Below are 15945 nucleotides of genomic sequence, written 5' to 3'. Positions count from 1 at the left end.
TACTACACTTTGAAACTTATTTCACTTACATGTAATCTAATTCACCGAAATTTGACTGAGATGTTGCGATACAATGGCCCATTCTTTTTTGAAAAAAAAACAACCCATTGACTATTTCAAAAGGTAAATGTAACTCGGATCCTTTTGGGCTCATATTTCTGTGATTGGTGAAATTCAATTAATAAGTGCTCTCTTATTTGACCTCAGTGTCAATACAATGGCTTGATTTTGTGTTCATACAGCCGTCACCATACAGTACTGTTATTTGATTAATTTTTTGTCTCGAGATGGCGACGCAGTGTAATTTGGATGTCATCCAGGTGCTTTATGGTGGCTGTAATTGTGATGTCACCCAGGCCTAGATAATTACTGCACTTCAAAGTACACCATCTAGTGAAGCACATCCAATATTGCCAATATTGAAAAAATTGATGTACTTTGGGTACTCAGAGCGCTGGGAAGAAATACCAGTTTCCATACTCGCTCATTCATTCACCGATCACCATGGTGCTCCATTTCTTTCTGCTATTTGAATATTTAAAAAATGGTCATGATCATTTATTTATTTTTCAGTCATCCAGCCCATGAAAGGTTGGTGCAAGGATGCCGAATGTGTATATGCCGAATGTGGACTTTGCACTTGCTTCCACTGATAGGGATCTGTCACTGATTTTGGAGTGTGGGGAAATGTATTGCTGCAGCATGAAACTCAAAAGTGGTCTTTCCGAGGGCAGCTCGATAGTTCAGCTGATAGCATGATCAACGACGAGAACAAAACTAACCAAATGCTGCCGATTCGATCTGCAAGTTAAATGGGCTTTGTGTCCACATGTAAGCCAGTATTGAGAGATTGGCCCACCAGCAAGTTAATGAAACTGAGATAATGGGCTTTGGATAATGCACAGCCATTAAGGGCCAGATGACTTCCTCTTGTGCCTAATCCCTTGTCTCCACTAGCATGTTGGTACCATGTTTGTACTATTCTGACATGTGCCCAACTCCCCACTGTATACCAGGGCTATTAGGGTTTTTCTGTTTGGTAATAAATCTGTTAATAATGACATTACATACGTATATGCTGACAATAAAATGAGATTTGCATCTCAGTTATGTTGTTGGCAATGGGGACACCGAGCTTCCACGCAGATCGGCCTTTCCTCAGCACAGATGAATCAAAAGATGACTAATGTGAGAAAGGAATTCGTTTCATTACCTCCGCCACTGAAGGTGGGCAGAGGTAATGTTTTCACCCCCGTCTCTTTGTTTGTCTGTCTGTTGTCTGTCTGTCTGTGGACAGGATATCTCAAAAAGAGTTATGGACGGATTCAGACAAAATTTGGTGGACAGGTTGTGTGTATTATACAGACAAGCCGATTCGATTTTGTTGAAGATCCGGGTCTGGTTATTTTAAATTTAAAAGTGATTCTTCACCATTGAGAGATAGGGCCAAAACGATATATAGCATGGTATTTCAAAAGGTTGTGGATGGATTATAACAAAACTTGGTGGATGACTTGGGTGGGTGACAAGAACAAGCCGATTAGATCTTGGTTCAGATCTGGATCCAGCCTATCAGGTGGGATACAAAATGTAAACTGTTCAGACTGGCGGAGAATGTGCTCTACCGAGTACCACTCTAGTTGTATATGATTGTATGGCCTTAAAAATGTAAGAAAATGTCACGATTGTATGGTCTCTGAAAGGTATATTGGAATTTTTTTTTCTCCTGCAATCACCTACCATGTTACAAGGATAGATGCAAAAACGTGTTTCTTTTTTTCCTTCTAGTTCCACCGTGTCTCGATGCCTTGTATGAAGAAGACAAAAGGATTTATGCAGAGAGTATGTAAAATATCTACATATGCACATCACTGGAATAATATCTGAAAGTGAAGAGCTTTTGTGTTTTTTTTTTCTGACTGGTGGCTCTTACAAAAAACATGATCAAACATGAACTTTTTTGCCATGACAGCAAAATATCAAACCATTTGGCTCGCAGACAATCTTCGTTATGGAATTGATGATACTGTGTATGTTATGTGATCAGGTCGAGGTTACACCTGGGTTCCTCCGAACAGTCGCCCTAACAAGCTTCGAGAGACATTGAAAGAGCTGCAGGTAATTTCACCACACCAAATGTTTAATCTACTGGAATGTTCTGTCACCTAAACCATGTATTCTTGATTACATTGTTTTTGCAGAATGTATGAAGTGACTTCAAACGATCTGTTTGTTGTCATCCCTATTTTTTTTTTTTTAAACCTTTGACCCATTTTGCCGGTTGATTAATTGCCCCTGTTGTTCTGCTCTCTCATTTGCCTCGATACCTGTATCATCTATCTATAATTCCAGCTGTGTGTTTGTGTGTTTGTGTGTTTGTGTGTTTGTGTGTTTGTGTGTTTGTGTGTGTGTGTGTGTGTGTGTGTGTGTGTGTGTGTGTGTGTGTGTGTGTGTGTGTGTGTGTGTGTGTGTGTGTGTGTGTCTGCTGTTTCTTGCCAACCACTGGTCCGATCTAATTGAAACTTGCCAGGTATATTGCTGGGGACCCGAGGATGTGCCTTTTCAAGGTTTGATATTAATCGGACAAGTGCCTCCCAGGTTATGGCCATTTATTTACCAACCAATGACAAGACACGTTGTTGCGTGGGCGTGGCCGATGGGGGAAGGGAACCTCAGCCGCGTTCCCCATTATGGGTTACAACGTACAGACTTCCGGAGAGTGATGACTTCGTGTATTCTAATAATTTCTCAATTTCTTATGCGCATTTATAGATAAACACAATGCCCCAAGTTATGATCGTTTTCATATTAGACGGTGCATACATTTCGGTAACATCAGAGTGAGCTGGTATGCTCCGAACCAGGAAGTAATTTTTTTTCTCTCTTCTCTTCTCTTTTTGTTTTTCCTTGCGACGACATTGCGAAAAGGCAAAATACGTTGGCGCTAATTGAATAACTGGCCATTAAAACTAAATTGCGAATGATTGTGACTGCGATATGCGAACTTCCAGGCCACGTACGTACGGGCACGCGAGAGCGAAGAAACGGCCTGTGTGGTTGTTGTTTGTTGCTCGCGGTTTGAATATTTATTTATTTATTTTTATTTTTTTATTTTTTTATTTTTTTTACGGGCACGTACTAGTGTATATAAACCCCTCAAAACTGAATTTAAAAGAAGCTCCACGATGCTCTGTGACCCTTTTCCTCATTAATTAATTAATTTATGTTGCTTTATTCAATGGAGTCTTCTTCACCTTCCAGTGAAGTGCAGAATTAATTAATCTGTAACCCTTTTCCTCATTAATTAATTAATTAATTTATGTTGCTTTATTCAATGGAGTCTTCTTCACCTTCCAGTGAAGTGCAGAAACCTCCAAGGAGGATTGTTGCACTGAGGATTTGCATGAATGCAAGCAGGACAGAAAAAAAATCTGTCCTCTTGTTGGACGATGCACACCTTAAAAACTAGATCAAATAAAACTCAAGTCGAGTCAAGAGTTGAGATAAAACTGGGGCTTCTTTACATTAATTATTCTTTCTGCTGTGAGCGAGGTAGACAGTTGCAAATGTTACCTTTTTGTCTCCCTCCAAGTTATGCTTCTTACCGAATTGACCCCCCATTCTTGGCTTTCCTTGACTTTATTCCTAATGGTCATCATTCACCATGCTCTATCTGGTTGGAAGCAATTTCTTTGATGGAGGTTACAATCCTGGACAGGTTGCTACTTCGATGCAGGATACGAGACCGAGTGAGCAGGAATTTGTAATTTGTTCATGGTTCCAGCAATAACTCACCTACTCTTCGTGAAGGACATCGTGGGATCTTTAACATCCACAAACTAATGCTGGTAGGTGGGTTGCCCAGTTTAACATCCCATCAGAGGGGTGGCACACACATTGCCTGTGAGACACCGGGCTGACCGTTTATGGTTGGGTTAGGATTCCAACCCAGGCTAGACAGCTCAGTAAGGTCATCCTGCTTGCCCCTTATTGGTCCCCTACCAGTTTTAAGGAAGGGGACTATAGGTTTGCTCTCAGTCTGTCTGTCTGTCCGTCCCACCTGTGGTTTTTTCACACTCTTTTTTTATTTTTTATTTTTTTCCCCATACCCTTGAACATATTCAACTGAAACTCGGTACATGGCTTTATTATGATAAGTTGCAGAACAAGTTCAAGTTTCAGAACATTTTTTTTCCATTTTTTTCACAGAGGTATGCCCTTTTGGGACTTAGAACAATCACATATTATACATGGGTCAGTGTTCAACTGCCCTGGCTTGACCCCACTGCTTTACACCTATTGGCTGGACAGCTGCCCTGACTCTACCCCAATAAAATGATGTGCACAATTGCATGAAGCAGCACAGATCAGCAGACCTCAGGCCTTAGGCCTGGGTGTTAGTCCATGGGTGCAATTGGAATGATCCCAGGTATATAACCACGATGTATTCTACTGTAAATGCATATAAGCCGTACGCATGGTTTTGCTTCACGTATCTACCTTTGGGTTTTTCATATATATAGCCTGGTGTTGGCGCAGTGGTTAGGGCAGCGGCTTGGGATCCAAAAGGTCCTGAGTTCAAGCCCCGTTGGGCCACTGAATTAATACACCAGGGGGTTGACTCAGCCTGTCATCCTTCTGAGGTCAGCGAAATGAGTACCAGTATACTGGGCCGGTGTATACCCCGGTTAAAATAGGTGTACCATATCCCTGTGTCGTAAGAGGCGACCAGGGTTGCGTCAGGAAGGGCATCCGGCGTAAAACATGTGCCAAATCACTATGCGGATCATACGGATGCTCCGCTGTGGCGACCCCTAACGGGAGCAGCCGAAAGAAGAAGAAGAAGATCTACCTTTGGGTTTTTCATACGAAATGGGCAAAGCCTAGAAACAAACGAAACGTAGTGGGTTAGAGAGGTTCTTCTACTTCATTTCTGTTCCGATATCGGCTTGAGTGTGTGTTAAAGCAAACAATTTTTTTTTTAATCTCCGGTTTGTTAATTAACGAGTTTGTTTGTTTAATTAACGAGTGTTAATTGTTTTCCCAGTTGTCTTTGTTGGTTTCGAGTTCATCGTATTTCTCTTAATATCCATTTTCGTGTCCCTCATATTTGGTCTCACACTAATTACCTCTTTCCACTTTGGAACATTAATTGTGTCTTACTCACATTCAATCTGCTAACCGGTTGCATAATGTTTTCTATTTTCCAAACCACATCGATCTTCAACGAGTGTTAATAATGGCTGAGGCTATAATTTGTGACCGATTGCGGTTTTCCTCTTCAGGTAAGAATTGTTGAATGAACCGGTGTGCCAATGTTTGTTTACCTTTCCAGGAGGTACTACAGAAACACCGTTACCTCTGCATGCACTGGGTACATCATCACTGCTGCCAGGTGATGGTGCAGGCATCATGATTGGTATCTTTTTTTTGTGCCTTGTGCTCTGCCAGCATGTAAAAGGTAGAATATGTTTTTGCTTTTGATGCTAAACCCATGTAGGGATGTTAACAGTAGGAAATGTACTTTTCAATGTAACACGGTTTGACCTTCTTGTGTTATCTGTCGCCACTTAATCATAGCTCAGGCATCTTCACGATATTGCATTATCACTCCATAAAATAGAATATTTAACAGATATCTGTCACTTCGATATGGCAATCGCTGGGGCGTGTTGACGTCGGTATCTATCGTGACTTTCAGCATACCTCAGGTGATGCCAATCTCATTTCGTGGATGACTATATCTGAGGCAGGAATTTGTAATGTGGCAAGGATATCAACAAACAATGGCCTACTGTTTTCAGTAGGCTTTATGCACCCTCACCCTCCACATTCCTGCATCTTTCCAACAGTGCCTAATCCACTGGCCCCAACTGTATGGACCTCCACCATCTGAGGCCTTCATTCCAATCTGACAGATCTCACCGTCCAGGCTAAATCTGATATTATCTGCTTAACAAAATCTTGCCCCCCACATGATGTCCCCGATTCCTCTATGCCTCTCCCTGCTGTTGTCTCCTCTGGTTCGACAGGCTTGAATGCCACCTTGGTCGTTGAGTTGCAGTTTACATTATTAAGTCTATTTGTTACTGTCACTGTACTTCTCTCACCCCTCAGCATCCCCAGGAGTACTGTAGGCTACACTTTCCCCTCGACAGCCAGCTATTTGTCTGTGTGTTGTCCCAACGTTCTAACAGTGACAATTTCATGTCCATCTCACTCTGCCAACATGGACCAACTTATAACCCCACATTCAAAATCTCTCTTCCTTATGTGCAGCATTTGGAATTGTATCCATTTCAATTGGCTGGGCATTGGCATCTATTCAACCAGCCACGGTATAGTCACAAAGGACTTCTGCGACTCCATTGGCCTGACTTGATCTGTGAACTCTCTGACCCAGTTTTTTGCCAATGGCAAATCCTTCCTTTTTGACTTCCAATTATAATGCCTGGTGTTGGCTTAATGGTTAGGGTGGTGGGCTTGGGATCCTAGGATCCTGAGTTCAAATCCCACTCGGTTGTTGAATTAATACCAGGTGGGGTTGACTCTGCCTGTCATCCTTCTGAGGTCGGCAAAATGAGTGCCAGCTTGCTGGTATCCTGTGTCAGCGGTGACGTGTCCGGGATTGTGCCCAACAGCCAAGGAGACTGCTTAGGCAGCACCAACGCTCTGCACAGAGTATGGTCCCAATGGATGGATGGAATTATAAGCAGTCGTGGAATCCATCATCACAGTTAACATCCAATGTTTCCTTTTCTCAAAAGGCCTGATGTCAAACCAGCAGTTCAGATTCAGATCCGGTCACTCTATCCTGGACATGCTGCTTCTCTTCCAACAATGGATGGTGGCTCTGAATCTGAGACATAAGATCAGCGCCATCTCTGTACATGTTTCAAGCATTTGATACAGTCTGGTACTCTGCCTTTCTCTCCAACCTCTCTGCCAATGGCATCCAAGGCCAACTCCACACATGGCTTACTGACTTCCTCTATTTTTATAGCAAACATGTGGCTCTCAACGGAATCCTTTGATCTCCTGACCTAGTTTCATCATGCACATGGCTATACCTTGTCCATCTTAATCATTTATTGATATATTAAAGTAGCCAAATTTGTCTGTCCATCCGTCCTTCTGTCTGCCACCCTCTTTTCACTGGGATGTCATAATGACGTTGCATGTGGGACGTAATTACGGCGATCTATCTAGCACTCGGCTAGGCCTTGACGGACTTGCACGTAATCCCAGCATCCAGCATTCAACCCATCCTGTCGCTTTGCTGACAGCAGTTGAACACCATAACTCACACGTCTGACTCTATCTGACTATCTTACGTCTGTAGGTGACTGGCTAAATATCATATGCTAGGCGTCGGGATGACTGATTTAGTAAGATGGCGGTGTAATTAGATGGCATGACGTCTAACGCTTGGCTCGGCCTTTTTACAGCGGTGTATTATTCATGCCTCAATGAGAATTGCATTTTGCAACTTGGGGGGAAAAATGATCCCTGGGAACATAAAACAAATTCATAACATTGCTTTTTGACGAATAAGTATGCTTATTACTAAAATTAACGGTGTGTCGTTATTAGTAAACAAAATTTTTCTGGACTAAATAAAAAAAATGCAAATATTGACTGTTAAACTGTATAACTGTACTCCAACATACAGTACATAAGTTATGTTGTTCAACTACAGTCAGCGAGGCAATGGGTTCAATTCCAGTCATATCATAAAGCTGCTCGTTCACATGAATAATGGAGACATGAATAATGTAACTACAGAGCTCATAATGTATTGCAAGATCATTTTCCTTGACCAGTCTGTTACAATTTCCTCATAAATAATCTTCATCATTCTTAGGCTGATTTTGTGATGCTGTGAACTCTGCAGCTTGTCAGAACTTGTGCTATCTTTTCTTCCTGCTCCTCTTGTTCTACTACTCGCGTTTGTCTTGGAGTTGTCATTTTGGGCTTGAATATGATACACTCACTGATGAAACTCAATACAGTCACAGATTTCTATGAGTGTAAAAAGCCTGCTGAAAATTAAGCTACTGCTAAACAAGTTATCAATTTCTGCAAAAATGGACTTCGAAGCGCACTTGATATTCAGTTAACACATCGTATCTGGATGAAGGCAAGACATTTTGGACAGGATTCTGAAGATTTTGCTGGAGCTGATCCAGCCCTTGGAAAATGTCGTTTAACACTAACAAATCTCTCTCACTCTGCCTCTCTGAAAGGACTGCCTGGTGAACCCTCCCATATACTTCCTTAACAAGAAAAAGAGCAATCAGATTGCAGACCCTCGCCAGAACTTCTTTTGAGTGGTTTATTTTTATAGGTTTTAGGGTCAATCCAATATGGCTGCTAACCATGTGACCTGTGATATCATATGTGTGAACCTTTTGTTCCTCATGGTCAGGCGATCATACGTGTAAAGTCGCCTCGATTTGTTCAGCCACTTTAGAGAGGATTTTTTAAAATGTTTATTTATTTATTTTTTAAAAACAATATGGCTGCCAAATCACGTGACCGATGACATAATGATTTTTTTTTCTGTGGACCATTTTATCCCGAGATGACCCTCAAAAATTTTCATACTGATTGGATGTGGCGTTTTACATATGTAATTATGACAATCATAACGAGGGCATCTATGACATCATAAAAAAAATCACACTTATTCCCCATGAGGAGTACTTGCTATGTGCCAAGTTTCAATTTTTTCCTTGGTGTGGTTTCAGAGATACAGAGTTGCAAAGTTTTTCTGTTTTTCTAATACGGCTGCCATACCACGTGACCTATGACGTCATTATAATGAAAATGTTCTACATGAGTAGTCGCTCCTGTTGTGAACATTTTGTCTCAATCCGACAAGCGGTTGCGTAGAAAAACACGAAAGTTCTGTGCGGACAAACAGACAAACAAGCCGGTAGGCGACATGGGTGGTCGCTAGACTAAAGCGAATTTGAAATATGTAGATAAGAGAACACATCAGATGGCATTTTTGCCGTTCGTTGTTCCATATAGGAACATGACGAGCAACTGTCCATTCATCATTTGTGTTCGATTCCCTAACCCTAGGTTAGGGAATCCCAACGCGAACGTTGGGGTGAAAGCATATAGTAATATAATTGCATACTAGTCATACAGTTTTTGACGGATCGGGCTGAAAATTTTTGACAGAGGTTGATTATAGTCCGCATAAAAGCGCGGAAGCCGATTTTTTTTTTTTTTTTGATTTTCGAAAAAAATGTTTTCGGATTTTTTTCAAAAATTTCAGTCCCGTTGCTAGGCAACGGTGGCGTCCAGAGCAACGGTACTCAAAAGCATACAACTAGATCCTGGTACGAACCTACCAGTCAAGTTTCATCAAAATCGGTTGACTCCTCTGGCCTCCAGAGCTGTCCATTACATACATACAAACAAACAGACAGACATACAGACAGACGGAAAACGTGAGAATAAGGTAGTCTAGCGACCACCCAACAAATGGCCCCAAATGCAATACCCTCTCCTGAGAGTAACTAGAATCTTGAAGTTCAGTCACTTTTTGGTCTCACAATCAGCCATGGATGTTACGTGGGCAATGCATCGATCCAAGTTAGTCTCCAAAACAAGCCATCTGGGCATCTTCTGTCGTACAAAGTGTTTCCTTGGAAAATGTGAACTTTTTTCAGTTTACAAAGTTTTCATTTTCGATAATTTTCGATTAGGTTACTCCCACCCAGGGGCGGGAGTGCCTGCTAGTTATCCTAATGAACGAAGTTTTGGAAACTCAAAACACAATTCTCCCATCCATGAAAGCGATTGCAGTGAATAATCAAATTTTCATGTTTAAAGAGGATTTCACTCCTTTAAGCTTTTGGTTGATCATAAATGTAAATGACAGCTCATGCTTTGTAGATTATTTAAATATTCACAATTTCTGTTGTTGTTTTTGTTGTTGTTCTTGTTTTTTCAAACTTTATTCTGCAGTTGCTCTTTGACTACGGCCTGCTTGTCACTCTGGGACTGGCAGGACTTGATCTAGAATATGTCGAGTTTGACAGAGCTTTAACCTCTCGCCTTCCTCCAAATGTATCGATCTGTGATGGTAGGTGATTTCTCTTCACCGCTCTCTTCGGTTTTCTTAGGAATTTCTTTTATAAAATCCAAGAGTCCATCTTCTCTTCGAAGAGAAATAAATTTGAAATCTCCATCTTCTCTTCGCCATGTTCCCCGTCCCATCCCCATCCCTCTCCCTTCCACAGTTCACCTAATGTGTCTGTTCCCCACTGTTTTGTCCCTTCCACTCCCGCCCCTCTTGTCTCATGCCTCCTTGCTGTGAGTTGTGTGTTAGCTCTCATACGAGCCTCGACCAAGGTATACAAAAAAAAAAAAAAAAAAAAAAGAGAAAAATCGCAATAAATGTCTTTCTGTACTTGTTTAAGTACTAAGCTGTCTCCAAGCTGTCTGTTGGTGCACGCTAAGCTGTCTAGCCTGGGTTCGAATGCCGACCCAACTATAAGCGGGCATTCCGGTGTTTCACAGGTAGGGGGATTCATCGGTGTGTGCCATCCCTTGGATGGACGTTAAAGATCTCACGGTGTCCTTTGGGAAAAGTAGGCGAGCTATCGCTGGCACTGAACAAATTACAAAATCCTACTCCAACTTAAAGGAGTACTGCATCAGTAGTGCAACCATGCCCCCAGCCAATGATGCTACCCTGTAGCCTTGTGCTGCATACGAAAGAAGAAGAAGAAGAAGAATGTGAAAACCCCAGGAGGAGGAGGAGGAGGTGGAGAGAGTGTAGGCTCATAAAGATTTTCATGGTCATCTGTTGCTTTAATTCTTAGGTAGTCCTACCGATGTGGGAAAGACTAGGCCACTGTGTGCTGGTCCCTTCATCAATTTCCAAATCGCTGCCCTGCCTCAGGGCTGCTTCAGCAACAACCTGCAATTGATTGATTCAAGTTTCATGACATAGTCGCAGGTAACCTGAACGACCCATGGAGGAGGTATGGGAGCAATTATTTTTATATTTATTTTTATTACAAGGCTTCGAAGCTCACAGGCAGGAAGCATGTTGTTCTTGCTTTGATGATTGTTCTACTTCCGCTGATTCTTGTGCAACGACTTTTGAAAAAACTGTTCCAGCTTGCTATGCCAATCGGTGTGTGCTTTAAGCACATTGTTGGAACTTGATCCGAACAGATTTTGAAATTTGTCTTGTATTGGTGGCCATCTTGGATTTTGTGCCAAACGTAAAATATCTCCTCCAGAACAGCTATACCGATTGCCATGAAATTTGGCAGACGGCATAAGCACACGTAGGTGGTGTTGGTTTGAGAGTTTGAAGTTTCTGCCATAAAAACCCTTGAAGCTGGTCACATGATAAAATGGTTGCATGAGCACGGCTATGGTCTCTGAAGTAAAATGGCCTCCACTGTTTGACTTTTTATCAAATTGGATAATATCATTGAATATGCCATGACACCAGATTTATTGTGATGTGTAGCTTGTTGATGAATACCTCATATTTTGTATTTTATGAGGGAAAATGTCTGTGCCATTAGTAACGCCTCAAGCCGGCACACACTCTTTGAAGGCACGGGGAGTTATTCGAAGGCTGAAAAATTGGGAAGAATCGGGTGTTTTATAAGGTGCTTCGGGTTTTATTGCATTCTCTGTGATAAACTTGGCCTTCCTGGGTTTCTGGGTGGTCGCGGTCTCTGAAGTATAATGGCCCTTGAAGTTTGACTCTCACCAAATCGGAGAACATAATTGAATGCCCCATGAGGTGGGCTTCACCGTGATATGTGGATTGATGTTGGAGATATTATATGTGACAATTGTATGAATATAAATGACTGGCCATGAGGTAAAATGGCCTCCAAAAAGTGACCCTTATCAAAGTGGATAATATTGTTGCGGATTCGCGCCCGCCGGCGTGCTGACGGCCACGTAACTCGAATCGCGGCACGTCGCCCACCGGACGGACAATCCAGTCGTGACCCTCTCGGACTAACGCCGGGAACCAGTCACGGGTGGACCTTTCGGTCTCACCGCGATCGAGCCAATCAGCCCCCGCGTGGGATAGGGTTGCTCGCCGAATTCGACCTACCTAAGTACCCACGCGGAGGGTAGACCAGGCGATCGCACCTCGCCGCAGGTCGACTTCGGACACGGGCCACTTAAGCGACCCGTTCCGTACTATCAGAATAACCGAGCGGTGTTATCGTCGACCTCGACGGTTCGATTAATTATCGGGCGTATTCAGCCCACTACCAACCCTTTACGTGAAGCAAGATGGGGATTCAATGGAGGAAAAGACGAAGCGAAGCGGGAGAACAGTTCAATAATAAAGCACATTTATTCGCGACGAACGGAAAGCACACATATTCAATTCCACCAAAAGCACACAGAAAAAACACAATTCCATTTACACAAAAAGCAAATATAAAAGCGAAAACAATGCAGAGCTAATACCGACTACCGAGCACACGGCAACACTTATACAATTCTACCTCACAGACGGCGCCGACAACACATACCCAAAACCAAGGAAAAGAATACCCCCAAGAATGAGGCGGGCCTGAGGCCGAGACCGGGTCGCGCCTACCCGTCTGGTGATGAGACGCGGAGCGGCGATGGCGCCCCAACTCCGCGGACCTCGCGGACAGTGTCTGGCAGGGGGTGGGAAAGGGGCCCCCTTGGTCGCACTATCTCAGCGCGGGGGGAAACAGGAGGGGGTTGCTGATGCTCGGGGTATAGAGGATCTTTATTATCCCTGGTGTGCGTCTCCACCTCGGCCAGGTCGCGCTGCCGGCCTCCCTCGGGCGTGCAGCTCCCGGCACCGACGCGAGCACCCCCTCGTCTGCCTTCGCCGCTGCCGCCTCTCCGCCTCTGGACTCTCCGACTCTGGACTCTTCTTTGGACTCTTCTTTGGACTCTCCCCTTGGACTCTTCTTTGGACTCTCCTCTTCTGACTGACGAACACGGTCCTTTTATCCCCCCGTAGCTTTGCCTTTGACCCCCTCCCTTTGACCTTTCCCCTCGCTCCCCATTGGCCCGAGAAAAAGTGGGCGTGAAGGCTTTTTGATCCACAAATTTGCATATATCGATCGTCCTGGAGGCGGGGCCAAATCGCCCCTCGCTCACCGATTGGACGGCAAAAAGTGGGCGTGTGTCGTTTTTGATCCGTTTTTGAAGCACAAAATCCGTGATTTTGTACACGCTGTTCGACGCGCGCCCTGCACGAGTCCAACACCGGTACCCACAGCGGGGCAAGAACGGTGGCGATGCTACGGTTGCGAGGTGTGACGTGAAGGTCGTGGCGGTTGTGGTGAAGCGGTGGTTGTGGTTGGTGGTTGATGTTGTGGTTGTGGTGGTAATCATGGCGGTTGGTCCAAAATAAAGATAGCAAAAGAAAAACGGCTATCCTGAAGAGTCGCAGCTCGCATAAATGACATGTATTCCCACTAGACAACGGGTTTGGACCTAACTACACATGTACTTACCGAGATACCTCACCTAAGGGACCTGAATGGTGGTTTGCGAATTTGGTAACCACAACACTACCCCCTCCCCTTTTTACAGACTCGTCCCGAGTCGTCAAATTTTCGTGTGCCATCATGTGTAGTTTTCCCCTAGTACATTTTACCTACGGATCCCTGAGTGCGACATTCATGGTATTCGTGTCCCCAAAATAAATAACCTGAGGGCTGCGTAACTATCTAAACAAACTCACTCACACGGACGACTTAAATAAAATTGCCGGCGCTAAGACAAACATGCCGGGGGCGCACTCATATTTACAGTACATCTTAACCTTAACTTACAAATTTTACACTAAACCATGGCCCAGGATCATTGAACTCTGCAAAAAGAAAGCAGTTAGCAGGGAGCCAGGCTGCCCACATGCAGTCTCTGGCTCAAAACAATGCAGGTGACAGGGAACGTGGCTGGCTGCTCACACGCAGTCCAAGGCCTTCCCTTTTGAACTGAACGCAGTGAACCACAACGGTGCATGGGCTGCACAAACGCAGTCTCCGTGCCAGCTCAAGTGGCACACGCAATGAGCACAACGGATAGATGGATGGACAAAAACACGGTGCACGGGCCGCCACTGCAGGCCCGTGTTGTAGCTGCCAACAGGGCAGTTCTTGCAGCTTGCAAACTGTTGCCCTGATCCTGGCGCACATGGAAATGAACAGGGGGGGGGGGGCAAAGCAAAAATTGAACGGGGCTGGTGAACATGGGCAGTGGGCATGGCATGGCAAAGGTGAGCAGGCAAACACAGCCCGCAGAAGAAGGCCGCTGCAGGCAAACATAGCGGGCAGATGAACTGGCCGGCACAGGCCTTGAAGAAAAACAGCCAGCAGATGAACTGGCCGGCACAGGCCTTGAAGCAAACACGGCCAGCCGATGGCACAGACCTTGCAGCAAAACGACAGCTGCCGATGAAGTTGGCCAGCCTCCGCCTTGAAGCAAAACACGGCCAGTCGATGAAGTTGGCCAGCTCTTGCCGTTCAGTGGAGGTTGGTGGAGGGAGTGCGGTGGTGCTGGCCACTTGGAAGGCGGGCTCGGACCTACCTACCTGTCTCCCTCCCAACCTATCGCCTTTGCCTGTCACTGTACATACCCACTCCCTTAATTTGTCAAACCCCAATTTAGCCCCAACTTATTTTTTTGTTGTTTTTATTTTTACTTCCCCACTATAAATCGTCCCCTAACCCCCTTTATCGTCTTTGTTCGGCTAACCTATCCTGTCACCTAGCCTACTCCCAACCCCTACGTTCCCTTCCCGGTGGGGAATAAGGGAGAGCTAACGTCCTGTGTTGAGGCCCAACGAAGCCTCAGAATGGCCTCCCCAGAGTTCGGCGATCTAACCCAAAGTGGGTCCAGCGGCCCACAACGAGAGCGAGGGGATGGATGGTGCGGAGGGGTACATCTCCTAATCTACCCTAACCATTTAACTGTTAAACTACCCCGGGGCTTTCAACAAGCGCCTCTTGCTTAAACTATTGGTTCTATAAACCCAGATTCCCGTCGCCTGTGTTGGTGTCCTTACAATTTCGGGCCTCGCCCCCCAATTTTCTCTCCGTGCCCTCACACGGTCTCCTGGCTGGGACACGTGGCTCCCTTTGGCAGGCACGACCCTCTGCCGAATCTCCCGCTATGGCACCCCCGGGCACTACACTGCCTCCGAGCCTACCAGCTCCCTAACACCGCGCAGTGCCCCCCATGGCACCTCCCCTGAAACGCACACGTGGCAGGCCGGCCTCCCGGGCCCCTTTCCGAGGGTCACCCGTGCCCACAACACTGCCCACGCGGCTAATGGCGCCCCGGGCCCCCGCACCAAGCAGGCGCACCCGTGCCCACTACTCTATCCCGGCCCCCCATGGGCCCTTGGCCTACCGCGGCCGACTAGCCTGGTGCCCGGGGTACCCACTCAGCGATACTCACCTTTCGCAGCCACGCTCCCAAGCCCGTCAACAGGGCTCCTGCACCCCTCCAAATGGGTCTCGAGCCTACTTTCCCACCAACAACAAAACGACCTCCATTTTTCAATTTGACTAACCCCCTAACTCACTTTATACTGACCCCGGGGTCCCTTGGGCGGGAGTCACTCCTCCCCCCAATCACTCATCGCACCATGCATTCCCCATTCACTCCACTCACACAGACCCGCTGGCCTCACTCACTCACCAAGCACATGCCTCACAACTCGCCAACTCTTCAACACACTCACCGCTGAACTCTGCCATCCTCCTAACTACATCCCCTAACTAACTCGTGCTCCCACGTCGTCCCTTATACTACAGCACGTTCCTTTTAACACTACGTAGCTAAGCTACGTCCCCTCTACACATCCACTGTCTGTCACTGTCTCCTAATCTCTTTAATCAATTTCCCCACCTAAATCTGGCTACAATCCCTCTAACTAATCCATTC

General features: G+C 45.2%; 1 protein-coding gene across 8 annotated transcripts in view; it reads left to right on the top strand.

Annotated features, from left to right (window-relative positions):
* The window catches only part of WDPCP (WD repeat containing planar cell polarity effector), a 210720-nt gene that overhangs the window by 34602 nt on the left and 160173 nt on the right, over nucleotides 1-15945 (top strand). For all 8 annotated transcript variants that reach the window (XM_085887675.1, XM_085887669.1, XM_085887672.1 and 5 more), the window contains 4 exons: nucleotides 1789-1842; nucleotides 2048-2118; nucleotides 5336-5395; nucleotides 9985-10102. In XM_085887675.1, coding sequence (XP_085743801.1) covers nucleotides 1789-1842; nucleotides 2048-2118; nucleotides 5336-5395; nucleotides 9985-10102 — 303 coding nt within the window. The remainder of the gene's footprint in view (nucleotides 1-1788; nucleotides 1843-2047; nucleotides 2119-5335; nucleotides 5396-9984; nucleotides 10103-15945) is intronic.

This window comes from Eptatretus burgeri, chromosome 7, assembly GCF_056783735.1.
Source record: "Eptatretus burgeri isolate ZD-2024b chromosome 7, Ebu_testis_v1, whole genome shotgun sequence".
Lineage (NCBI taxonomy): Eukaryota > Metazoa > Chordata > Myxini > Myxiniformes > Myxinidae > Eptatretus > Eptatretus burgeri.
The sequence above is the reverse complement of the archived record's forward strand: the minus strand, read 5'-3'. Positions and strand labels throughout refer to the sequence as shown.